Source organism: Mugil cephalus, chromosome 8 (assembly GCF_022458985.1).
Source record: "Mugil cephalus isolate CIBA_MC_2020 chromosome 8, CIBA_Mcephalus_1.1, whole genome shotgun sequence".
Classification (NCBI taxonomy): domain Eukaryota; kingdom Metazoa; phylum Chordata; class Actinopteri; order Mugiliformes; family Mugilidae; genus Mugil; species Mugil cephalus.
Window position 1 is genome coordinate 6,672,788 of NC_061777.1, and position 27,928 is coordinate 6,700,715.

Here is a 27,928-nt window from a genome sequence, read left to right on the forward strand (position 1 = left end):
TCAAGTAGAGAGGAATATGGCAAGCAGTTCTTAAAACTCTTTCAGCCTTCTCTCTGTTTTCTTCTTACACGAGAAGAGAGAGGCTATCGACAGCACGCTCTCAAGCAGCCTTCATGCTGCTGCTCTGGAGGAGAATTATTTATCTCTCACTCTATTCCTGGGAGGATGCTGTTGACAGCGTCTCATCTCACTGTCTGAGAACCACCGGCTTCCATTAGGGCCGGGGATTGCAATATGATGTCTCTGTGCGAGGGTTTTCACCAGTTGCGCTACATTTAAAAGCTTCGAAAGCAGCGGCACCAGAGTAATACGGAGGCAAAGAAAGAAAACATTTATTGTTCATGAATGTGGTGGCACACGAGTCCCGTCGGGAGAGGACGGGGAGGAGGTGAGGTCTTGGTTTGAGGTCTCTGAAGTGATCCTGCCTCCCCCGTCTTCTCTTTCAACAACAGGCAGCTGGACTTTGGAAATTAACCCCCCTCCCCTACCTTCCCTTCCCACCGGCCCCCCTTGAGAACAATCAGCACATTCGTGTAAAAGCAATACATTGCAAATGCAAAAGACAGTCTAACATTCCACATGACAACTAGGTTTTACATTTGTGTGGTGCCCACTGTTAATATTATATTATAAAAATTTACAGAATAACATTTTTGTGTCTCAGTGCAAAAGATATATTTCAAAAGAAGTTCAGAAAAGCCGTGCCCTTGATAAACGCCCCGCCCCTCACCTGTGCCCCCGTACAGTATACAGTAAAACGACTGGCCTGTTTACAAGACCACCAATAAATAACCAACAGAAGCAGTTTTACAGTCACCGTCAGATAGCAGCAGTGTTTCAGCTTTGACTTTAAATACATATTCACAAACAACAGTGTGTCACTGTACACCCACAATTCATCAGAACTTTAACTATAGATAATAATAATTACATTTGTACTCATAGGAATTACCATGACAATAACAACAGAAAAAAACAACAACCGAGAAAAAAAATAATAAAATAAAAAGAAATCCAGTGTGTCACATCAGCGTTTAAATATTTACATTGCTTTTTCAAGTTCTGTGGCTTAATTTCCCATGTGTGAATTTCCCAAGTTAAAAGAAGGCAATGAAGTGTCTCTAAGGTAAAAGGCTGGCTGTGGGGAGTTCATCAGCTGGTGCAGATGCTGTTGATGGAGATGATGGCCGGGTCCACCAGGCCCAGTTCCTCGTGCTCGTTCACGCACAGCTGATAGCCGCAGCCCCGTCGGCGCTTCAGCGGGGTCACCTTGGCGTCGGGCTTGGCGCGCGGCGGCAGCAGGAAGCCCACGCTCCCTGCGATCAGCATGTGCCAGATGCTGTGGATGTAGAAGTAGTTCTCCTCCGTCTCCACGAAGGCGTACAGCGCCACGGCGGAGGTGGCGATCATGGTGCCCGGGAAGAGGAAGAAGACCCAGCGCTTCCAGGTGGGCGGGTAGCAGCGCCGGCGACGGATGGTGCGCACCGTCTGATACATAAAACAACACGTTTTACATGTATTTCATTTTTTTATGGATCGTAATAACTGAATAACAAGTCAAACTGTCTCATTAGAGTAGAGGTCTTCAACGTTTTTCAGGCCAAGGACCTCCAAACTGATGGAGAGATTAATTAACTATTATGTGTGTTCTCTGTTAAACTCGGCCTAGTGCTATTTATAAATATACATTATTATTATAATTTTGCATTCAATATTAAACTATCCTTTATCCCTTTACTAAAATATGTTGGTTTCATTTTAATGTGTATTTAAAGACACTTAAATAGATAGAAACTATTAGATATCTGGGAAACTAAAAAAATATACAAAAAATGTTTAATCAACCAAAGATTTTGCGACCCCCTGCAGAACTTCTGCGGACCCCCTAGGGATTGGGGACCTAAGGTTGAGACCTAAGCTTTGGAGGAACCAATCAGTCACAACATTAAAACCCCTAACAGGTTGGTTACTCAGACATGTACCACCCACCTAGACCAGACCGGACACCCCCAAATTCACTAGAGCCCAAACTGATCATCTGTGGGATGATCCACAGAGGCCCCTTCTTTGCACCCATCGGACCCAAAGCCCCCCACTAACAAAATCCTGTTACCAGACACCACAGGACACCTTCAGAAGACCCATGTCCATTCTCTAATGACTCACAACTGGTTTTGGAGGCACAAGGGAGACCTGCGCAATATTAGGAAGGTGGTCATAATGTTATGGCCTGATTGGTGTAAGCTGGCCACGATAACATGACATAAGACATAAGATTCATCTTGGAAATAACTGCACAGTCCCTTCTATTACCTGACATAGTGACATAACCATCTAATGATCAAAACAAATATTTGTTGAAATGCCTATAATTTACAACCTCAAAGAACCAGAAAATACTATGAATGTGTTCACTTTTAAAAAAGAGGAGCTACAGTGCACTTGCATATTTGTTTTATGATTGTGTGATCAGGGCTATAACACATGTGAATCACAGGCGGCAGGGTAAGTGTTTTCGGAGTCATGCTAGTCCTGATGTAATTCTAACATGATGACATGGATATTGGAGCGGAAGATGCTGCGGGGAGGAGTCGCTCAAAAATGGAGATCAATAGGTTTTTCAGTCTCTCTTATATTGGAGGAACATAATCTCAACTGGTTTAAATGTCTGGAATCTGTATTCACACCTAATTCTGAAGCAAAAGTCCGTCACAGTGATCACGAGCGTCTGATGAATCGGTGATTAACCAGGTCACTGCATTTTCTACTCAGCTATCGACACTCACGTTCCGTTTGGCGGTAACTGGATATGACGTCTCTATTTGTTCAGCCCAGAGTATACGCTCATTCTTTCTGTAACTCTGCGCAAAGGGACTTAGACATTTCATTTTTATTTCCTTCCGAGCAGCGTTTAAAAAGCACTTTGTTGTTGTGCTCAGTCTCTATTTTCATCAGCTCATAAACGCCGAATGTTCGCATTGTATATTTTTTTTTGTTCCAATCATTGCTATAAAGCTTTCCTACTCCATCAGGGGAAATGCTGTCGCTGAATGACAAAGGTAATTACATGTATTGTAGCAGGAAGCGGCTCTGATTAAATTATTATGCTGCATGCAGTTTAGATTTAAGGCTAAGAATCTATGTGAAGCCAAGTGAGGAAAAGTGCGAAATGCATTTTTAACTGATTCAGTCCCTTTGGAGCCGTATATTCTCCTGGTTAAGAAGAACAATTCCGCCCGAGACTCGGCTTTTTCATGTATGAGTCGGGGACCTCATTTAGTTTGGAGAATTAGGGATATTTGGCATTGACAGATTTGAACTTCTCCCCTTCCTCTTACTGCTAATGACACCCCTGCACAGCGGCAGATGCTCTGTGCCCTCCGCTTGACTGATCTAATTCGGTTGTGTCTGGGAACGTTCAGAATGCCAAGCTTTGCAGAAACATGACAAGCTGAAAATGAAAGGGCTCTTGTAGGAAAAGTGTGCGCCGCTCGAACTCGGAGACGCGCGGCACTGAGGGGGGAGAAAAATATTGAAATGCAGGCAGACGCTACTGAACAGCCGATAAATTATGAAGTGTCGAGCAATCAAAGCGCGAGCCCAGGTTTATCTTTAAACACTGCAACGCTTGCATGAGCTAAGAGTTGTGGAAAAGTTGCTCCTCTCTTTTTTTTTTTTTTTTGGCGTGGTTTCATTTGCAACGGGTAAGACTGGAGATTCTGTGAAGGCCGTGACAGTAAACCAGACGGTAACGTTTGCATGTTATATTTGTGAAATAGCACATTTTAACAAGCCGTCTATAATTGAGTTACAAATCTGCCTAAAGAAAATCCACCAAACAGCGGAGGCCAGCAGCTTTATGTAAATCTCCTTTCGCACTCGAACTTTGTTGTTGTGAATCAGAGACGAAGAGATTTCTGGTTACTGTACAATATATTGTATCCTACTTATATTGTGCTAAAGCTGGAGGGTTTACATGCTGGAATTAGACAACACTTCATCTTCCATGGTTTCTGTAGGATCCTCTGGCTCACGGAAAGATAACTCTCAGAGCTGCAACTCCCACACTTTACACAACGCAAAGCTTTCTCCAAGGGAAGCGCAAACCTTATTTTCAAACTCATGTCAGAGGTTTGGCGTTTTTTTTTTTTTTTTCCTCCAGAACCTTGCCTGAAAGACTATTATTTTTTATCTTTTCAGTTCAGGGAGCACATTATGACTCGAAGAAGAGTCAGTGAAAGTACAAGCTGAGTTATAATGGAACTACAACCCATGACTAATACCCACGAGCTGCAAAAACTTTTAAAGCCCATTCCGGGCTAATGTAAAATAGCTTCATTGGTCAGAAAAACTGCAGTTTTTAGCCGCGCACGTGTTCCAAGCCTGTGTTAGCTAAAATGACTTATTAAATCCTTTCAGGCTTACAGCGGCGACACTTTTCGTCCGCGTGTGTGAACAAGCTTGCGAGTGTACAAGTAACGTTAAATAATTGTGATTCATCCTGTGAACAAATACCCACTGAAGATGCGTTTTTGCAGAATTTTACTGAGAAATACTGCTTTTTCATTCTGTCACTGTCTGGATTTCCATTAAACAAATTATTCCATGAGAAATAATAACCCAACTTCTTAGTGCCATCTCTCTAATAATCCTCATTGTGATTATTTCATTCTTTATTCGTTAGCATTTAGCCTCTCGTGCTGCTGCAACGTGTGAATTTCCCCCTCAAGATCAATTTTTTTGGTCCCCAAATGCAATTACATACATATGAAAATAAATGAGTTTTTTTTGGAGTTGTTGTTGTTGTTGTTCAAGACTCTGACTCTGCACTGAATGTATGCATTTTTCCTTACCCACGCGACGGCCATGATGCCCAGAGCGAACAGGCTGGGTCCCAGGAGGTTCCACAGACCGTGACGGTCCAGCTGCAGAGCCATGGACAGAGACATCGCCCCTAGCAGATACAGCACCTTAACAAAACAGACAAACAAAAAAAACACACACACACACACACACAAAAAAAAAAACACGGTTGAATAACTGCCCTCTATAAACTCAGTCAACATCACTTCATCCCCTGTAAATAACAGGATGTTTGTGTGGTCAAGCGAGAGCATTTCAATCTTCAACCCCCCACACATTATCTGTCACCAAAGATTGAGGTCTGAGAAACAGTTGAATGTGCCATTAACAAGAAAAATGAAAGCTGCTCCTTACTGGAAAAAAAATGAGTACAAATCTTGTTCGGTAAGGTTATAAAAATAGTTGGTAGAACACCCTGAAATGGACCTGAACTGTCTTGTGCGTTTGTCACCAGGGTACTACATTATGCATTTATGTCTGGGAAAAAAATGAGTTTGTTGTTGACGCTGTTGTGTTTAAGTACTTCAAGATTCAGATTTCATGTGAGTAAGAGTCTCTTTTGTCACTGTTGCCAAATGAGGTGACACGATGAGGCTACAGACGAGGGAAAGGTGTAGACACTTGGAGCGAGTTGTGGTGTAGTGGTTAGAGAAGCAGCTTGGGACTGAAGTATGTACATGGCCTTGGTGTCTTGAGCAAGCACCTCACTACACGAGCAGCAACCTACTCCCCTAAGTGTACACACTACTGTGTGAATGAATGAGTGGATGGGGGGTTTCAATTTTTCCACTATAACCACATTTGCAGTTTCTACTCGGAACTACGGGAGTCGCCAAATCAACCACCACAACCTCCCAGCTGAGCTTCTCCTAGTTTAATGATACAAATCTACAGAGCTCAGCTTCTTTTTGGAACATTTTTAGAGGAATCAAAACAGTTTCTATCTAATCTTACATATTCCCGTGGGAACAAAAAGGTCCAGGGGGTTGAAAACCACATGCAGTTACACGGTAATGAGAGAACGCTCAACGCTCTGTGGTCTGTGATGTGTCGACAATAAAAAAAAAAAAAAGAAGAAGAATAAAAGAATAACTGCCTTATCCTGGAACATTAACAACCATATCTACAGCTGACTTTCGCAAACAGCGTGTAAGTCTGTGGCACGAGAGGTAAAAGCCTCTCATTATGTAAATGAGCCAGCGGTTTAATGTACGAGCGGGGAAACGGTCACCACGGAAAATAACTGTGTCTGCTTTGCTGGTCTCAGGTGCAATAACATTTAAAGGGCTCGCAGAGTAACACACAGAACATTATACAATGAAGACAAAAGAAATGGTAACAATACAGCCTTTTAACAATGCTATAAGTCAGGGGTGTGTTTCAGGCCACAGACCCCCAAACTGATGGAGAGATTAAGTAGGGACCCCCTACCTACTATATGTATTCTATATTAAACTCGGCCTAGTGCTATTTATAAATATACATTATTATCATACTGTAGGGAATGTGGGAACATATATATATAAAATATATATATAAAAAATGTCTAATCAACCAAAGATTTTGCGACCCCCGTGCAGTACCTCTGCGGACCCCATAAGGGTCGCGGACCCCCTGTTGAAGACCTAAGCTATAAATAATACCAGTTGCTTTCTATTTTTTTTTTTTTTTTTTTTTTTTTCTTGGCAAGCTCACAACTGGAGAAAAAGCCACGGGATACAAAAGAGATAAAGTGAGAAAATCAATAAGCTGTGCTGCACATGGTTTGGGAGAATTTAAGCCTGTCCAGGATGCCCGGGGTGTGCATTCTTCTGTCTGGTGGGCAGCATGAAGAGAAATTGGGGATTTTTGAGCGTGGAAGGAATGACCTGCCTGAGGAAGAAAAGGACTAATTGGCACAGACCAAGGAGGAACGGAACAGCGCGGTGCAGCAACAGTCATCCGTCATACTGCACGGCCGGATTATACAGTAGCGCCCCAAACATGCATGCATTGTACGCGCGGCTGAATGCACTGACGCTCACAGGCAGGAGTTTCACTGTAATGAATCATTATCTGTCAACATAACGGACGAGCTTGTGGAAATTCTGGCAGGAAGTCTATTTTTATCTGCGACATACATCGCCGTGCTCTCAAATATACAGTAACCTTCGCTGTTTTACAACAGCGGCGGAGCACTCTTACAATAAACATGTCTAGAGTCACTTAAGATAATGGTCCGAATTTCATCTTTAGGAGACATATCACGGCCATTTCCAAAATATGAGACGATGGAGCTTGACCTTCACTCCACTTTTTTTAGAACGTGGAATGAACATCAGAATAAAACTAAGATGGATCAGGATGACAAAGAAAGAATCACCACATCCCTTCTGTCTAAGAAGGAGCTAGTTCGTCGAGCCCTTCGTCAGTTTACCGCACATCACAGCGTTGCATTACGCCTCATGTAACAATGCTGCAACACTGTCACTTTGTTCAAACTGGCAGGATGATTTCGATAATGGTCCATAATTTGACGGTAAATTTTGAAATCTGAAGATCATCTTTGATTCTCGTTATACTTGCGTGCAAGGAAAATACAGCACAATAAAACCATCTCATCTCATCTTCCACCACTTATCCTCACTAGGCTGGCGGGGGTTGCTGGAGCCTATCCCAGCTGTCACCGGGGCGAGAGGCGGGGTACGCCTTGGACAGGTCGCCAGCTTATCGCAGGGCTAACACAGAGACAAACAGCTATTCACACTCACACTCACACCTAGGGTCAATTTAGAGTCACCAATCAGCCTAACGAGCATGTCTTTGGAGGCGGGAGGAAGCCGGAGAGAACCTGTGCAGACGCAGGGAGAACATGCAAACTCCTCGCTGGGAGGCATCAGCGCTAACAACCGAGCCGCTGTGCCGCCCACAATAAAACCGTTATGAGACATAAATACAATCAATTTAATATTTTCTGGACCTAAAAAGATCATTTGAGTCTTGACTTTTATAGCTCAGGTCACCGCTCTCCAACAATACAAAAAAAAAAGATGTAACTGTTGGGCCAAGAAGTACAAGAACTCCTTGAGGGAAACTGAACACTAAAAGAGAAAACTGTTTCTCTGTGCAACACACTCGTGTATTACAATGTGTTTCTTCTTTTCTTCACTTCCTGTCTCAGTGGTTAAGATCATCTGTTTGGGTGAATCATATTTGAACAACGTATCACCACTTCTTTGCACGGGTCAAACTGTACGGTCCTCCACCAGTTAATTTTTTATTTTTATTCATTTTTTTTTTTTTTTTACAGCTTCTACGGGACTGCTTTACGGAGCGGTTGGCATAGCAACTGGTAGTCGCCTTTATGTCACATCCTATTTCTATAACGTCAAATAATTAACTAAAACAAAGCTTGTCAAAAAAAAAGACACTCAAACATACACTAACATTATATTAACTACCTTAAATGACTGAAAGCATCCTTGAAGAAAAAAAATATTCGGCGTGTATTTTAGTGTTTTGGTTTGACCCAAGTCTCATCCAATAACATGGAGGGGGTGGAGCTTATGGCCTGTACTGCAGCCAGTCACCAGGGGGAGCTCTAGGTGTCTTGGCTTCAACTTTAAACCGGGGGTCTTTAATATTTTTCAGGCCAAGGACCCACAAACTGATGAAAGATTAAGTAGGGACCCCTACCTACTATATGTGTTCTATATTAAACTCAGTCTAGCGCATTCATTTCATTTTGCATTCAATATCAAACTAGCCAAATATTGATTTTGTATTTACAACATGTGCAACAATAGTCTGGCAATGCAACTGCCGTAAACAATAGGCTCTCGGCCAATTGCGGGAAACCTGACAGAGCCAGTGTGTAATATGCTGCCTTGTGATTGGCTCAGCAGCAACAGGGGCGGGGCCTGCTGTGTACATGAGGCTTAGATTAACTAGCGCTCTGTGTGAAACGTCGCGCTGTTGAGACAGCTCCATTCTTCACTGTATGAATAAAGTGCTGATTGAAAGATAACGTCTTCTGCCTCCATTTAAAATATGTTGGATTCATGTTAATGTGCATTTAAAGAAATTAAAATTTGTGGGGGAAATAGTGGGTACAAAAATATATATAAAAAATGACTAATCAACCAAAGATTTTGCTACCCCCCTGCAGTACCTCTGTGGACCCCCTAGGGGACACTGACCTGCTCTTGAAGACCTATGCTTTAAGGAGCAGTTCCACCGTCCATATTTATACAGTCTATGGTGCAAAGAATGTCCTGTTGCACCAAAATCTCTGTATTTCCATTGGTGGAAACAACGTTATCATATCTGCTCAATAAAACAGCGCCTAAAGTGTGATGATGAGATAAAATGTAATTATCCTTTAAACTGAGTTATAGGATTCAGATAAAGTATCCTTCAGCAAGCACAGTCTTAAAAATCATTCTATATATGAACCAGTAAAAATGCCCTTGCAGGATATTCTGCTGACATTTTTGCGAGGACATTCAGAGCTGTGAAGGTCCACAAGTCACATACAATACAATACACACACACACACAAACCATGAGATTCTCCTGGGCCCCTTCACCCTCTGCTATTGCTGCAGCTGTAGTCGTAGACATTCACAAACATACACATACACAAACACACACACGAAAAACAAACTCGCGCGCACACAGTGTCTATTTCTAGTGCGCAAACACACGCAGTTCCACTTGCCAGTCCTGACATGTGCGATTTGATTAGTGACTGCGTACTGCAGCGCTAAGCAAAAATGAAAACTCTAGAGGACAGCAGATGTTCGTGCACGCTCCCTCCCTCCCACTACACCACCCCCTCTCTCTGTCTCATTTATGGACATGGACACACATTTACACACACACACACACGCACACGTACACACACACACACTGTTCCCCGAGACTGCTCCATCCTTGGTGTGCAGCCAGGGAGTGACCCAGGGAGAAGGTGCACCTGTTAGTGTTTACCGCTATCCACCGCAATATGTTAACAACCAGAAAATTTATCACCACGCACTGTTGATTTTAACACGTTGATATTTTAATTTATAACTAAAACTGGAGGCACGCTGAACGGGGGTGCTCATTTATAGCTCTCCTTACATAGCTCTGCAGCTTCTGTCTTTGCTTCAGGGCTTTTTCTTCCAGGTAGTCTCCCTCTAACGCGCTCTCTAACAGTTTAGGCGCTGACAGACTGCATGACAGTGGAAATGCATCATGGTCCTGGAGACGTCTGGTTCCAGTCGTCTGAACCGCTGACCACATCTTACATTTTTTTTTGTCCAGAAAATCAAACAGGTTGAGGTTCTCGTCTGAATGATTGCTTCTCTTTTTAGAGACACAGCTGAGCACATCAGACGATTTAAGAGCAGAGTGATAAAAAAAACTAAAAAACAAACTTATGATGCGACTTTTATGATCATCAGGTGCCAGCTCAGGTAATTGTGAAACAGCAGCAGGTAGCAGAGACGCTCTGAATACTTTCACCTGTAAAATGTTTGTTTAATTCTTTCAGGAAATTCAGGAATACTTAACTTTAAGTCTGGATATCAGTACAAATGTTGCCACACACACACACCTGTTTGATGATGGACTTTAGCCTGGCCATCGCTATGACAGTGACCCACACTGACATGAGGGACCCGAGGAAGTCGCAGAACTGCAGGACGTCGTACTCCATGATGCAAAAGACCACGATACCCGGCTGGTCACACGCATGGTAGAACTGCGAGAGGAGAGGGGAGTTGGGGGGCGGAGGGGGAGCAGCAGATGTGTTAGAACAATATCCGGGGTGCACAAATAGAATCACACCAATTACTCTTGTTTTTAGCAATTAAAATTTACTCTTTGCTAACAGATGGGTGCATGCCTTTTTTTTCCTCCCCTGACTTACAGCTACTGCTAACATACACACTGTAGTCAAGCTGGATGCGATGCCTCTGCTGTGCGCTGGTTGTTGATTAAGCCAGACTATTTGCTTAGCGAGGGGGAGAAAAAAAATATCTAAGTCTACTGAGATGCTGGTTATTAGCGGCCACTACTACACGAAATGTGCACTAATGAGCACAAACTAATGCATTCCTTTACAAACTCGGCTAAGGTTCCTTGGACAAGCTTTTGCAGTTCATTCAACATTAGCGATTAGAAGCATCAAGTGCAAATGAAATCTGGCTAACTGCTTTAAATGTATACAAATTAAAAAAATAAAATAAAATAGAATATTTTTCTAACTATGGCCAGAACAAAGAAAAGGCACAATATCGATCAAATTTAATCTCCAGTCCATTTTTTGTCAAAACACAGTCCTAGGCCACTAGAGTGAAGCATCTATCATTTAATTTTGGGAGTATATATCATTCAAAATCATCTATCTGTGTATTTAATTGAACACAGAAAGCACTTTAATACAATTAATGAGGACTGACAATCATCTTAATAATTGCAACAATACTATGAATAAAAGTCTATTTCCAATTATGGTATGAATTTGAATGGGTTAATAAATAGGAGTATGTCATCTGCATACAATGACATTTAATGTTTTATCTGTTACCAATTTAAGTCAATTTCTAAAAACATCTGCTTTAATGATATTTTTTCATGCTTTAAAATGTGTACATTAGTTGCATTAAATTTAAAAATAAACTACGTTCTACTTTTAATTTTGATTTGGTTTACCACCCCAATAGCTTGCCTTTGGTCTTTACGTGTGTGTATTACTGCCACCAGTCATCAGCAGCAGGAATCTCTGTTCCATCACCTATACTCTCATTTATGTGCATCTTGGTGCACACACACAGCACAAACAACCCAGAAATCCATTCATTAGCACATTGTGACGCTAAATATCCTCAGGTCACTCACAGTGGAGAAGAACATGGTGAAGATGTAAACCGAGGCCTCCAGCAGGTAGTGGCTGCGGATGGCGATGGCCACGGGCGGGACGAACATCAGGTTACTGAGACAGAGCAGCAGGGTGGAGAGGAGCTGGAAACTGTATGAGTAGGCTTCTGAGTTGTCTGTGCATCCCCAGCCATCCCAGCCTAACGGGAATAACACGTACACACAAACACACACACACATCCTGTCAGTGCTGTATGTTGGCTAGAGAAAAGAAGAGATCTAAGGACGTTTTTGTGTTGGCAGGCTTTATAGTTCAACGTTTTCTGACTCGCTTAAACTCTGTATGAACCGTAGCAAAGTCTCGTTCAATCTTTCGTCTGATGGATGAGAAGAAATTTTCTCATAGATCAAACGCTTTTTTTTTAACACTCTGAATTTACAGTCTCTTAAAACATATGAAATATTAATCTCTTGACAAGATGAATACTTTATCAGCCCCTTTCTTATGCGCCGACCTCAGAAGCAGAAATAATCGAAACCAGATTAGGTTGTGTGAGGTTGTTTATCCTGCACAATAGGGCAGCTTGGTGTGAACACCCTTGTATTTTAAAACATCCCTGCTTTGCCACATTGGATCCTAATCAAGTGGCGGATTGGATAAGACAGCGAGAATTGAATATTCGCGAGCGCTGTTCAACAGAGGTTTCGCAGAGTGAGACGAGCCAAGGGCAAGTGCTGAATGCAAAGTGCCTGCCAGGAAGCAGTCACACATATGAAGTATGACAATGAATTTAGCTGAAGAGAAACCGGCTCTGATAAAAGAAGATCAAAGGCAGGATTTAAAAACGCCTCAGAGGACATGCTTTGTTTAGTTTCATAAGCTCATCTTTTATTGAAAAGCTGTTCGTAATTAACAGTGCGTTTTATTGTCTTATCAAAACGGCTTATACTGGAAGATTAATGCGAGGCCGCTGTATGACTCACTGGATGGTGGCACATGCAATTTAATTGCAGCTCTGTCAGGTCATTTCTGGAAAATGACCCCGCGCCATCCCACCTGGCTCTCTCCCATTATCTTGTCACTCTGCATGATGTATTTTCTTTGCAACGGCGGTGACCCCGTTTCTGTTTTAGAAAGTTTTTATCTTATCTTGTATGCAAAAAGATTTCTGCAAATCAAGTCAGAATGATTAATTTTACGGCACTTTCTGCTAATTATTAATTACTTATGATTAATTAAGGGCATTGTTGAATATGTGTACATCGTGTTAATTATTTCTTCACAGCAGCCACAAAACAACTTTAGTTTCATTAGCGGCTGACTGAGTTAAACTTTTAAATATAATCAAAAGAAGACAAATCCAAAAAGATTAAAAACTTGTAGAGTTTTATGAGAAGATGTTTCGCCACTCATCTGAGTAGTTTCTTCAGTTTTAAGGGACTGGTGGGAAGTTGGGGTTTAAAAAAGAACCATCTGTGTGTTTTTAAATCATAGGACTTCAACAGGGGGTCCGCGACCCCTAGGGGGCACGTGGAGGTACTGCAGGGAGGGTCGTAAAATCTTTGGTTGATTAGACATTTTTCAATTTTTTTTTAAAAAGTTTGCCCCTCAAATTTAAATTTCTTTAAATACACATTAACACTAATCCAATATATTTTAGCTAAGGGATAAACTGAGGCAGAAGACATTATCTTTCAGCACTTCACTCAGTCAGAGCTCTGCATTAGCTGAGACCTGTCAATCTAAGCCTCCTGTACACATTAGGCCCCGCCTCCATCTCTGCTGAGCCAATCATGAGGCTGCATATTACACACTAATTCTACCAGGTTCCCTGCATTTGGCCGAAAGCTTATTCAGTCCACAGGTGAAATCCAGAAGCACGCTGCAGTATTAGCATAGGAGAAGCTAACAGTGCATGATATATATAGGTATGTTATCTGAATAGCTTAATATTGAAAAATGCAAAATAATGCAAAATGATAATAATGTGTATTTATAAACAGCACTAGGCCGAGCTAAATATAGAACACATATAGTAGGTGGGGGTCCCTAATTAATCTCTCCATCAGTTTGGAGGTCCTTCGCCTGAAAAACGTTGAAGACCCCTGTTTTAAATGCTTTTTGGATAAACCATGACCTGGATGACTGAGAACCTGAACCTGAAATGAAACCTGTGAACCTGGAAAACACACAGAAAGTGCAATGTGCTGCAGTAGATCTTTCAAGTACCTGCTTTGCATTCACACGCAGCATACAGGTAGTTGTTGGTGCGCAGGAGCTTGCACTGTCCATACGTCCCACAGTCATTGATGCACGGAGTCAGGTACGAGCGCATGTACACCTCTGCGGTAACGTTGACACAAGACTCAAACCTGGAAAAGGCACATACATATGACTGAGGGTTAGGTTTTTACGGCCCTGTGGTGCAGCTTCTAAAACAGCTGTGCGCCGTGTTTAGCGATAGCTGCTAACACGCCAGACAGACATTAGGAAGGATTTGCTAATTGTCAGCATGCCGTGATGCTGAGATTCACAGTTCACTCTGCAATATTCAAGCCTCGTAGAGCTGTCAGTGCGCCTGTAGGATTTCATTCTCGTTCTCCTTCTTCTTCTTCTTTTTTTTTTTCCATATCCCACAGCACTCTCATCACAGCGGCACAGTGGAGATCAAAAGGTTTTGTCAGATGCCAGACAACTGTACTCTGTCAGGCTTGTGCAATCTCCAACTTCTTAAAACAATTGTGAAAGTCTTTTTCTGCAAATGATGTCTCTTCCATGCGGACCGAGTACAGAGGAAAGGAGAGTTCGGCTCTGATATTTCAATTCCATTAGCCGACTGGAATTAGACACGGTACGCTGCGTATAGTCAGAGAGTCAATGGTTTGTTCTGTTTTTGACTTCTTATGCAATTTTTAGACAAACAACAAACAGGGATTATTGTTGTCCGGGCTAAACTATTAACTGCACATGCACCTATGAATAATTTGTGCATCCGTCTATTTAGGATAAATAAAACTTTCCTTTCTGCTAGCTCCTCCAATCGGTTGCAGAAACTACAAGAGAACCACAGGAGATCCACAGCACACGTTTTAATTGACACAGCTGTTCACTGCTTTATTTTTAAGTTGCATCAATCAACTTAATTGCGGCCTTGAAGAGCGGCTGTCATTCACACTACCACTTTTCCTCTCCAACAACAGTTGATTGATTCAGCGCGTGTGAATGCGCGGAGATCTGGCGCGCGGCCGTCAGATCGCCGTCCACATTTTCATACCTCAGCGAAGCCTCTGTGTGAGGATGAGTCCACGTCCCACGCCATCTGTTATTCAAATTCAATTGGTACTCCCGGGTGGCCCGGGGAAAATAATAATAATAAATAAATCTGCTCCGTTTCATTCTGTTCACATTTTGTTGCCATTAAGTGCTCGGCTAAAACGTCTCAATCTGTGGTATAGTTAACACTTAAGAACGCAGGAAGAAAAGACATAAAAAATCTTTAATGGAAACTTTCTCCTCAACTTTTCTTCTCTGCATTCCTCTCCGTGATTTGTGGAGTTAAAATGTACTCGAAGGTGGAAAAACACAAAAAAGAGATTACAAGGTATTTCCATGTCAACAAAATATAAGAGCTGCGCCCTTTAAAAAAAAGAACAAAAAAACAAAACAATATGCCTGGTAGCTGCAGTGCGTTTTGTTTTGCTGAATATAATATAGCTAGAGAATAACTATACCCTCCACAGCCTTTAAAATTAAATTCTACAAGCGCGGGTAGAGGCACATTGTTCTTATTTTAGGCAGACGTAAATATATACATATTGGATTTGCAAAAGTGAAACCTCAGAATCTCCTCCATGTCATATGGTCACCGTGCACCATAAGCACATTAACGAAAAGCCAGCGCCAGATCAGACTGCTGGGTGACAGATGGGAGAGGATGTGACTGAACGAGGGAGAGGCTGCACTGTTCAAACAGCGAGCGCGGCGTCTTCATTGGGGCAGTGAATTATTAATTTCGGTAAACAAACTAGTTTGATTGTTGCAGGGAGACGAGCTCCAAAAAAAAAAAAAGAAAAAAAAACCCAATGTCCTATTTTTGGAGTTGTCTCCCTGTAATTGACGGCAAATATTGATTCGGAGAGGTGGCCGTGGAGCGCTGGGACCGAGTCTAAGCACTGATTATGAGACTGTCAAAAATTCATGAGCGACAGTCATTCAACTTCAGATGTGGTAATTTTAAACTTGTAAATGGTGTTTTTTGAGAGTTTCTGGGATGAACACTCGAGAGAATAGATAGTTTAAAGGAATAGTTCGGAGTATTCACTTTCTAGGCAAGAGTTGAGTTGGGAAGCAGATGCATGCCTATAAACAGAGATGTTCACCAATATTTTTCTTTCTTGCGAAGTTCAGTTAGTTACAAATGTCGACATTAGCTACATCTAGTCAAGTTGTGTTGCCAAAAGTGTCAAACTTGCCATTTTGAGACATAAAAATGTAGTTTTGAAAGCGGTTTGTGTAATTGCTTCTTCCCCCTGAGGCTCAGATTCAATGTGTGCAGTGAAATGCTTCACATGCTCTACCAGTCGGTGGTTGCCAGCGCTCTTTTTTCATGCTGTTGGGGAACTCTAACAGACTGGGTAAGAAGGCTGGGTCTCTGATTGGCGGGAAGCTCGACTCACTGGGAACTATTGCTGAGAGGCACATATGAAACATAGTGCAGTTCATCATGGACAACAACAGACACCCCCTCTATGACACCCTGGAGGGGCAGAGAGGGTTCTCTCACTACGCTGCAGGACTGAGGGGTTCAGTAGGTCCAGGCTGTATGTTACACTGTGCTGTGTTGTGTTATGTTATGCTATGCTATGAAATATGAAGTGTTGTGTAATGATATGTTACATTATGTTATGTTGTGCTATGCAATGATATGTTACGTTACGTTATGTTACGTTACATTATGTTATGCTATGCTACGCTACATTATGCTATGCTACATTACCTTATGCTGTGATATATGATGTGCTGTGCTGTGCAATGCTATGTTATGTTGTACTATGCGATGATATGTTACGTTAAATTATGTTACATTATGCTACGCTACATTACACTATGCTATGCTATGTTGCGTTACGTGACGTAATGCAATGCTATGCTATGCTATGCTATGTAATGCGATGCAATGCAATGCAATGCTATGCTATGCTATGCTATGCTATGCTATGCTATGCTATGCTATGCAATGTTATGCTATGCTTTGTATATATATGTATCAATTAACTCGACCCATTCTGCACTATTCAACTCAGGGCTGCATCAGCCACTTTATGTATATTGTATATTGTCATGTCATGTCTCTCTTTAGTCTGCTTTGTATATACAGAATATATTTTTATATTTTATATTTTTGCAATGTTTGCACATTTTGCTTACATTTTTTTGTTTAGTTGCTGCACCGTTGCACATGTCAAGTTGACTTGACTTATGTTATGTTGATGTCTGTGTACAAGCTACTGGACTCTCGAATTTAGTATTAGTATTATTCTATTCTATTCTATTCTATTCTATCTAGTAATTAGAAATGTAGTTTATAATCTCACCCGCGTTCAGTGGCGCATAGAGAGCGTAGACTGAGGTACCAGGTGCCTGTTTGAGGGTAGGGAATCCTCAGCTTGGTGATGTTGGCCAAGGCGTTCACGGAGAGGAAAAACCCAGCCACTGATTCTGAGGGAAAAGTTAAGAAGGCAATGACGGAGAAGCAAAAAAATAAAAAATAAAAAAAATCTGAAATTGAAGGAGCTTATGTAGAATAAGGCTTTAATAATACTAATTCTGTCACTTCAAGTGTAATCTGACATACCTGATTCGCATTTCAGCGAGGAGTTCTCCTGTATGAAAAGGGGCATGCCGTGGTTGAGGCAGCCAAACACCGTGAGATTAGCTCCCCTCAGCGTAGACTGCAGGAAGCAAACACAGGCGAGCGTCACTCATCTGTCCGACCGTCAACCATCTGCTGCCGCCACCGCGCCATAGTGAGCTAACAGTATTCTTGATTACACCTCCAGTCTGCATCCCCCCCAGTCACCGCGCAGTAAACTTTAAAATAAAACTAACAAATCAAGCGAAATTGCTCCTGCTCCATCCGCCCGGGGCACCTAAATGAAGATGTTGGCAGATTATCTCCTTAAAGCATCAATTATACATTAGCATGCTCATACATTCGATAAATACACAAATTAATAAATAAATAAAAATCCAGGAGAATTATTCAAGCGATGGGAAATGCATATGCTTATACAAATTGGCTCGTTCTGCAGAGTGGGTGGATGGAGGCCAGTGCAGTCTAATCTGTAGAAGAACAACAGGACGACAAGCAGCAGCAGTGGCAAAAAAAATAAATAAATAAATAAACAAAAAATTGGATGTGAAGTATCAGTGTGCACTCGATCACCAAATCTGACACTTCATAAGTTTCGAGAATTCCTCCTAACTTATTCACAGTGTCTCTGAAGAGCAGGTGCAGCAGAGCGCTGAGGCGTTTTATTGCTGAGAACTGTCCAGCTATGCTACGAAACCAGAAGGAGTTCCTTCTTTTTTTTTTTTTTTTTTGAGAAAAAGATTGAGCATGTTAAACGTGCATTTGCTTCGGTGGTGTGTGGACATCTTTTTGGCAATTTTTTTTTTTTTTTCCTGAATAAATAAGTTTCCTGTTGCTGCCTAATGTATATGCAGGGAGTTGGTGAAGCTGTTGATTAATGCGCTAACTAACAAACGCTTTGCCAGGTGCTGAGATTTCCGGCTTCCTAAAAATTACCATCTGGTCTGCACTCTCTTGGTAGTAAGACTAACTCACGCCCACTGGCATTTCAAGACAGTTCCTCCCTCCACTCCCTCCCACTCTTTCATCCCGACTCTACAGTTTCAAGATGAAGGATTAAGCGAGAAAGACTCAAGTAACGCTCAAGGAATACCGGTGGTGCCCGGCTTGTTCGGGCCCCCCGGGGGAGGCGGGGGGTTCTATTTTTCTGGTTGGCGAGTCAAAGATCTCCGTCAGTCAGCAGCAGAGATGTTTTTATCCTCTCTGGCAGCGTGGTAACGTCGATGTGTCGGCCCGCTTTGGTCCACGCTGAAAGATCTCAGATGAATTGCTATGACATTTACAGCAAATATTCGCGGTATCTAAAGTAAATTCTATTGACTTTGATGACACTCTGACTTTTTCTCCACTGACGGAAGCAGTTTGCATGAGACGAACCCAACAGAATTACTGACTTTTGATGTAATGTTGTCGTAAAGTAGTTTCGCGTTTTCTTTTTTAATGACTTTCTCTAATGACTCGAATGATTAGACACCGAGGAGAGCTCACATGTAATGCTCTGTACATACACACATATACACCGATACAGGCATAACATTATGACCACCTGACTAACATTGTGTAGGTTTCCTTTGTGCGTCACCAGTTGTAAACGGTCTTGCTTTTATATAGCACTTTTCTGCCAATTGACAGTCAGAGCGCTTTTACAGTCACAGATGCATCTACCCTTTGGCTCACACAAGCGCGCGCACATTCACACGCCAGTGCCACACCACGGGGGTTAAGTGTCGTGCTCAAAGACAGATCGACATGTGGCACATTCCACTAACCCTCTGGTTCCCTTACAACCCGCTCCACCTACTGAGTCACAGCCGTTGTGACTCATCAGAGAACGGACACGGATCTTCTCAGGGCGTCCTGTGGTGCCTGGCAACAGAATGTTGTTAGTGGGGGGGCCTTTGGGTCCTTTGGGTTGAGGGGAGGGGCTTATGTGCATCATCCCACAGATGCTTTATCAGTTTGGGATCTAGTGAATTTGGAGGCCGGGTCAACACCTTGTCCTGTTTTTTTTTTTTTTTTTTTTTGAGTTGTTCCTAAATTGTTTGTGTGTCTGTGTCAGGCTGCATCCTCCTGGGGATGGCTGCTTCGCAAGGAGTGTCATTGCTATGAGGTGGGGGTGGTCTGGTCGGGTCTAGGCGGGTACTACATGCCTAAGGTGTAAGTAACACCTACACAAATGCCAGGTCCACATGAAACGTGGTCATAATGTTATGTCTGATCAGTATATATTGGTGAGACTGACTCAGAATTTGTTTTGTTGAAGATGAAGACAAACAACTTGTCATTCAGTGACATCATCAGGTCAGATGAGCTGCATGAAGTTCTGGACAAGATAAAACCCCACAGAGGTTTATATGTGACTCCTACTCCCTTTTAAAACCTCACTCTGTTCTTTTAGCTCCAACAGTTAACAAGAAGAAATAAGAAGTAAGTCCCCATCACTTTTTATATTAACTTATATGTTCATCAATATCAATATGTCCAGGAAACGTTTCAATTTATATCCTTTAATAATCCGAAAATGAGAAAAGAACTACTTTGCAAATCTACCCTAAAACATTTTTGTTCTGCTTGCTATGCATTCCTGTTACAGAATGACCAAGAGTCCATGCACCAATACAGTGATCCTGAAACGGTCTAGACTTTGTACTGTCAGACAGTTTGTCAAGGTTTAGTTAATTAGCCCATATCAAAGCCTGATTTAAGTTCATCCAAGAAAAAAAAAAATGAATTAATTGCGATCAGCATGTTCTGAACTCTGAGCAACTTCCGCTGAAGGTCAAACCTGATCTGCAGTTTGCAGTGTATTCTTTGCAAACTCAGACAAGGGTAAGTTCAAAGCATCTTTCAGAATCAGAGTACTATTCAGATCAGATGCACCCCTCCACCTCAAGTATCCCATTTGTCCAAGAAAACACTTAGACAAATGATCCCTTTTCATTATTTGCTCGTAAGCATCCTAGTTCCCCAGAAAACACATGAAATGGAGGAAGCGAGATTATCTCCAGATACAGAAGCTTATTTTCTGATACGTTTGATCTCTCTGATCTATCATCTGAACCATTTGTGTGCCGTATTAGAACAGGAAACTCCTTTATTTCCTCTGTTTTGAACTCCACTCTCCCTCCGTGTGGCGTTTGAAATTACGATTTCACTGATAACTTTTGACGCTCAGTCAGTCTTCGAGGTCTGTCTCATATAATTTCCCCTCAAGCGGATGCCGACTGTTCCTCAGGAACCTGCGTCTTCGCCGTCCGGAGCCCCGCATTTTAAATTTCAGATTCCGATCACGTCTCCAAATACCTTTCTGTTGTCAGGGCCTTATGTGATCTGCTGCTAATTAATGTTCATTTCTTGTTTTGCTTGTTCTGCGTTTAAAACTCATGCCTGGAATTTTAATGTTCCTTCTGCATGTGTTTTTTCTTTTATTACGTTCACATTTAAAGCACTTTGCAACATTGTTGTGAACGTTGCCATATCAATCACGTTCAAACTTGTGATTTATATGCCCGAGTCCTTACGTGGCTCTTAGTTATGACTGGGGAATGTGAGTGGCAGAGCCATAATTAAATCAGAAGTGCTATCTACCAGCAAAGTAACGCTCAAGGTTAGTGACTGAGGGAAACAAATCTTCTGAGTAAACATCTCTCCTAACGCATTACGACAACAAACAACAATACATGAACTCTAATCACAAGAAAAAGGGTAACAAAAACTTGATGAATGCACGTTTGTGTCTGTTGTGTACTCATGTGCCTCAGTCTGACCACAGACTGTATAGAGATGGACAATTGGACAGATCCACTTAAGTGTGACTCTTCAACAGGGAGTCTGTGACTCCTGAGGGTCTGTGGAGGTACTGCAGGGCGGCAAGAAATCTTTGGTTGATTAGACATTTTTCTCTATTTTTTTTTTTTTTTCAATTTTCCCTCACAAATTAAAATTTCTTTAAATAAACATTAACATGAATCCAACATATTTTAGTAAAGGGACAAATGGAGGAAGAAGACATTATCACTGAGCCAATAGCTGAGCCAATCACGAGGGCACATATTAAACACCGACTCTGTCAGTGTTCCAATTGGACGAGAGCCTATTCAGTCTCCAGGTGAAATCCAGAAGCTACAGGTTTTTCACGTTTGAAATGAATAGAAAATTGTATTATTTAAATATCTTGATATTGAATCCAAAATGATGATAATAATGTATATTTATAAATAGCACTAGGCCGAGTTTAATGTAGAACACGTATAGTAAGTAGGGGGGCCCTACTCAATCTCTCATCATTTTGGGGGTCTTTGACCTGAAAAACGATGAAGACCCCTCCTGTAAAGTAAAGCCAAAGCAAGTAGAGCTCCCCCTAGTGACTGGCTGCAGTGTAGGTCATAAGCTCCACCCCCTCCATGTTAGTGGATGGGAACTAAAACACTAAAATACACATCAAATACTTTTTTTTTTTTTCAAGAATAGATTCTGAAATTTTAGGTAGTTAATATAATGTCCATGCATGTTAAAGTGTAAATTTTTTTGTGGATAAGCTTTGTTCTAGTTATTTGATGCTACAGAAACAGGATGTGACATAATGGCAACTAGCACTTGCCATGAAACTGTTCCGTAAAGCAGTGAGAGTTGTAAAAAAATAAAATAAAATAAATAATATCTACAGTGTATAATCCAACATTTCTTTGTAACTGGTGGAGGTAGAGCAGAGCGCAGTATAAATTAAATGAAAACGCGAGTGAGTCTGGAGGCCGCCCGTATCCACGGAAAAATCAGCTTCAGTTTGGCCAATGCAAGGGAGTGGCAGCACCTTGTCCATATTTATACAGCCTATGGGCAGGACACATGGAGGAAGACGGTGCGTGTACTTTAAACGACACATCCCAGTGGCCGAGCTAATTAAAATAAACCCTGTTAACGGTTAAAGGTCTGGTAACCGTCTAATGTTCTGACTCATGCCGAGCGTTATATTTTAAGCACACATCTCACCCTTTAAACATACAAATGCTGCTTAGCAACAGCAAAAAAAAAAAAAAATTCACAGCAGAAAGATTAACTGTGAACAAATATACATAACTATAAGTGTTACTATAATAATATTAGATTTTCTTAGGTATTTACATATTTATACATTACATTATTCAAATATGTATGAACAAAGGAATGTAGTTCATTTTATGTATTTATTTAAATATTGATATATATATATATGGAAATAAATATCATAAGACTATGTGCACGCCTGTAGAAAACATATTATTCAAATATTGCCACTGTCCATTTAGTTAATATTTATTGGAGATTTGTGAACTTATTATTGTGTTTTTATTTTAATGTATCACGCTCCTAGTCACTTTTGGACCTCCATACAGAGAGGATATCGAATTAATATGACACAACAACAACAACAACAACAACAACATAAAAGCCAAGGAGTCACTGATATGGCACTAACACCCATTACATTTCCCCTTCTGCATAATCCCCACCTAAAGGAAACTTTGAAAGATGGCTCTAAAGCGATTAAATCGATACACTGCCAGCTGAGGTATCAGTGGAAAATAGAAAGCCATATGCATTCCTTTCACACTCCTGCACGGGGACTGATGCAAGGCAGACAAGCAGCTCCAGCTATTGTCTCCTAAAGCCCTGCAAATCTGCCGGTGTCCCAGACACTGGCAGCGGCTGACTGGATCCTGCGCCTCTGACAAACAAGTGACAGATCATCACCGAGGGGGGAGAAGTCTGTCTATAGAATAATTTAGCATGACAGTCTCTCTGAAGACTGCGTCTTGCAGATCACACCAGGACCAAACCAGGTTTCATCACAGCATACTGCCTCTGTGACATTTGCAGAATGTGCCCAGTTACACTCAAACATCTATGCATAGTTAACGACACTGGGGACTGTAGGGGAGGTGTCAGGGTCTATCCTAGTATTCACGGTGGGACAGACCAGTAGTTTTGATTGACTATTGCTAAGCTAACATTATGATACTGTTTCAAGCTAAGGTAAGGAGCAGGTAAATTTACCTGTCGGGACTCTAGGGTGATTCATTCATACATAAACATGAGGAGGAAAATAAACACTCCTCATAAGTGGGAGCATGGCAGCCATTCAAACCCAGGAGCTACGCTGTGGCAGTGGCCGCATCCACCGAGCAGTCAATCAATAAACCGTTAAATTAATTACTGTCAATTATTTTCATTTCCTTAAAAGTCCACAATTTGTGTTTCTCTGTGGCATTTGGGGAAATACAGCTGTTTGCTTCCTTAGCGGGGGTTAGATGAGAAGATCGATGAACAATTTCATCTCCGTGTGTTCAGCAGAGAGGAAGGATGTGCTTAGCGTACCTCATCACAAAGGCTGGGAGCAGGGGAGGAACAGTGCGGCGGCTGCTGCATCTCAAAAACCTCAAACCCGCCATTTGCGCAAGCGGGGCTGCAACAAATTAGCATTTTTTAAGTCACATTCATTTATTGATTGTTTTTGCTTATGTGTTTTTTGTTGTTGTTGTTGTTGTTGTTGGAATGGATTCCAACAAAAGCAGCTTCTGTTGTTGTCTTAAACCAACAGTGTTGTAGGCTAAAAATACCCCCGGCCAGCATTTTGTTTCTGAATGCAGAGACATGAAACTGATACCAATCCAACTCCTTGGATGGTGCAAAAAAAAGAAGAAAGAAAAAAGGCAGTATTCCCAAAATGTCAGGTTTTTGCTTTGAGCTAAACAATCAAAGATATCTGTAAGTGTCTTGTGCCTCTTTCTTTTTTCAATGCCGGCTGTCTGGCCTGCTTTCTATTAGGACTGAAATATTTAAAAATCCATCTGCCAGCCTGTAGCTCTCCAGTTTGTGGCTCCCAGCAGACCTCCAGAGCCACTGCAGGTGCATTCCTTAAGCCATCACTATCTTGAAGGACGCGTCAACAGAGACGTGTCAAATCCTGCCTGGCTGATTTTTTTCGAATTTTGTTCTCTCTCAATTACAAACATATGTCACAGGCCCAAACACTGGCGCCCGTTCCGCCGTGAACTCCTTTCTGTTGCCACAGCAAAGTCTACGACCATACGTGCGTCCATATTTAGCAGCCATGGCTCAGCCAGACACTTTGCGAAGCCCAATTATTCACCGTTGCTAGCTGGGGATTTTCTCTTCACTAACTGTTGCATATTTACTTCCTTGATTACAATCTGATCCCCCGCAGCGGCGAGGCGCACACCGCGTGTGAGGGGCAAGGGTGGCAGCTGAGCCCTCGTCCAGCATCTTGGCACAAATGCCTCCTTCAAGCAAGCTGTGTGGGAGCGCAATAGTTATTTAATGCGTTAGCCGTGCCTCAAATATTGAAAGACGCGTTGGGTACCTGCGCCGGGATACACTGTGCCCTTGAAACATGCAGCAACTGAATCATTAGTGGGACTCACCGTGTTGAGTTTGAGCTCCATGTTGAGAACTCCTCCGCTGTCTAAAACGGGCATCAGATTGATGGCGAACACGGCAGCCCTGTCCGGGGGAATCGATATATTCGGGCCGAAGAAGACGTAGAAGTGCACGGAGAAGGTGTCCAGCTCGTTGCGCAGGGTCGGGCGGATGGGCCAGCACTTGTTGGCGTCGGCGGCGGGGGCGAGGTAAACGATGCTGTCTTCCGAGGCGTGCAGGTGGGTGGCGTTCTGGGACAGGGTGGGCAGGGCCGCCATGAGCAGCGTCTCGGACAGGGAGAAGCCCATCGCCGTCCCGAAAGACTGAGGCATGTTCATGGAGGAGCTGGGCTGCACTTGGTCCTTCGACAAACTGGGCTTGGAGCAATCTGTTGCGGATAGAAAGATCAGATCATGTTGAATATTCAGTGGCTTTGAGGTTTTTAAAAAAGGCGCAGCTTTGCAAAATGTCGCGAAACGTAATAAACCAAACAGCCAGAAACTCAAACGAACTGGTGACAACCAGTTACTTTACTCGCACAATCGCGCAAAGCAACCGTGTTGTCAGTAAATGTTTGAAGCGATCTCCTTCGGCTGGCTTCCATAATGTATACAGCAAAAGTCCAGCGCGCTGCTTTTTAATGAGACAGAGATTCGCTGTGATTGCTCAACACAAAGCAACTCACTGCAAATATGGTATTGATGGCAACTGACAAAGTAACATCAAATACCACCAATCCCCGAGGGGAAAGGATTTCAAAGGCTTTTCTAGCTCAGCCTCGTTTGTATAGTGTTGCCTCAGGAAAGGTTTGAAGTATTGTGATGTCCGTCCAGAAGGCAGGGTACACTCCTAAAAATACCAAAATAACAAGTACTGCGGGATTTAGAGACAAAAGGTAAAGAAAAAAAAAATCTGTGTAAAATTAGCCACACACAAAAAAACAGTTTAGAAACAACTCAAGTATCTGTGGGATGATCAACATAGACCCCTCCCCTCAAACGGCAAACTCCGCAGGACACCCTCAGAAAGCTCATGTCCATATTCTCTGAGGAGTCTCAGCTGTTTTGGAGGCACAATACACGATATTAGAAATAATGTTATTCCTGATCGGTATAGATAGGTATGTATATCTGTGGGTGGTTGGAGGAGGAGCAGGAGGAGGTCAGGGATGTCATGGTACCGTTTCATAACGTTCCTGATCTAAATAATTGGCTTCCATTTGCTATAATATGGGGCTTAACACATAAACTCTCCTCAGTGTCTAATCAGCTCCCGAGGCCAAGACACCTGCAGTGAAAATGGAGTGGGAACAACAATAATGATAAATAATAAAGCCCAACCTAGATCCACCGCGCTCTGTCTAGCCAGCGACCGTGAAACCTGCAAACTGGACGGGATCCAAACGAGGACAGCACATCTCATAACGACGACGACGGCAACAACAACAACAACAACAACAACAACGAGGGAGCGTGAGAAGGTGAGAACTCCAGATGGTCTCCTCCCTGAACCTGAGGTGTTCTCCAATTTAAATCCGCAAAAAAGGTCAAGCAAGATCTGCCTGGTAGGCAGGAAGAAAAAGGGGAAGAGTGTGAATAATTAGTGTCTGTGTTGCCATGGCGACAAAGTGCACTGTACAGCGTGGAGCGGAGGGAGGGGACCGCTTCATGGGAGTGGACTTCCCACAGATTTGTGAGCCATCCCCGTGGAGCGAGCATAAAGAATATCTCCGCTCTCCACAAACCTCCCACCACCACCCCACCACCACCCCCCAACCCAAAACAGCACGGAGCACTTAACCATGGCATCTCTGGCCTCTTAGCGGTGGTGTATGAATCACCTCAGTTTGGGCCACGGACATTGCTTGAACGAGCCTCTTGATGGTCCACCGACTGTGCCTGGTCTCTCTTTTCCCAACAGAACACATGTCGGGGAAAAAAAAGAAAGAAAAAAAAACCCTTCACATATCTGAGCATCGTCAAGTCACATTAAAGGACAGTTGGACGTTCTCGCTTTGAGACGGAGAGCGTCATGTGCAAACCGAAAGCCGCAATCCTTTATGCTTTGAGTGTGTCATTTCAGACACAGGATGTGACATGCTGCAGAGATCTACTTTGAGCTTTCCTTTGGCCTAATTAACGAGCGACCGCCATAGCGTCGTCTTAAATTAAGCATCTAAAGCAGCATGAAGAAAATAACGAAACACGCTGGAAGCAGAAAAAAAAAAAAAAAAGGCTCACAGATTGTGGCAATAAACGCTATCAAAATTTATTTGAAAATAATGAGGCAAAATAGAAATCCAACACATTATCCTTAATAAATCATTAAATAAATTGACTTAATTGGCAAAACTGGTAAAAAAGTATAAGTCTCATTTACAAAACGCTGTGCAACCTCGCAGTGTGAGAAAAAACCCTGATGGGAATTAACCGTGTGAATAAAACATCGTCAGTTATTTGCGCCACTGTGCTAAAATACATTGTGACATTAACCTAATGAGTAAAAAAAGGGCGAGCAACTGCTGATTCTTCGTAGAAAATTCACGTGGTGAGAAGAATCATTAGATTTCTGCAGCTCTTGATGTGATACGTAGATGTGTTCCTACTTTTCAAAGACTTTCAGGGATCAGGTGATATACAGTGCTAAAAACAGCTACAGCTACAGTCCTGGAGGCGTCAGCCCGACTTATCTCGCCAACATGATTCTTGTTGTGAATTTTGACCTGGAGTCGCTCTGTTGAGAACTGATTAGGCTCCTGCAAAGATCTGCAGGGGCCAATGAAGTCATCTGGGTTGGATGAAAGCATTAATGGAAAGGGGAGTAACAGCGGTGTGGTCACGTATGTCAGGACTCTTCAATGTTTTTCAGGCTAAGGACCCTCAAACTGATGGAGAGGTTAAGTAGGGACCCCCTACCTGTTATATGTGTTCTATA

The 27,928-nt window shown here is 42.4% G+C and overlaps 1 protein-coding gene across 1 annotated transcript in view; it reads right to left on the reverse strand.

The window, feature by feature from the left end:
- Positions 1-308: 308 nt before the first annotated feature.
- Positions 309-27,928, reverse strand: part of tmem8b (transmembrane protein 8B) — a 40,805-nt gene continuing 13,185 nt past the window's right edge. Inside the window, exons 6-13 of the mRNA XM_047593132.1 lie at positions 25,000-25,382; positions 17,561-17,657; positions 17,301-17,424; positions 13,936-14,078; positions 11,727-11,905; positions 10,441-10,587; positions 4,854-4,970; positions 309-1,488 (exon numbers count right to left, since the gene is read on the reverse strand). Of these exons, the coding sequence (XP_047449088.1) occupies positions 1,153-1,488; positions 4,854-4,970; positions 10,441-10,587; positions 11,727-11,905; positions 13,936-14,078; positions 17,301-17,424; positions 17,561-17,657; positions 25,000-25,382 (1,526 nt within the window). The 3' untranslated portion in view covers positions 309-1,152. The remainder of the gene's footprint in view (positions 1,489-4,853; positions 4,971-10,440; positions 10,588-11,726; positions 11,906-13,935; positions 14,079-17,300; positions 17,425-17,560; positions 17,658-24,999; positions 25,383-27,928) is intronic.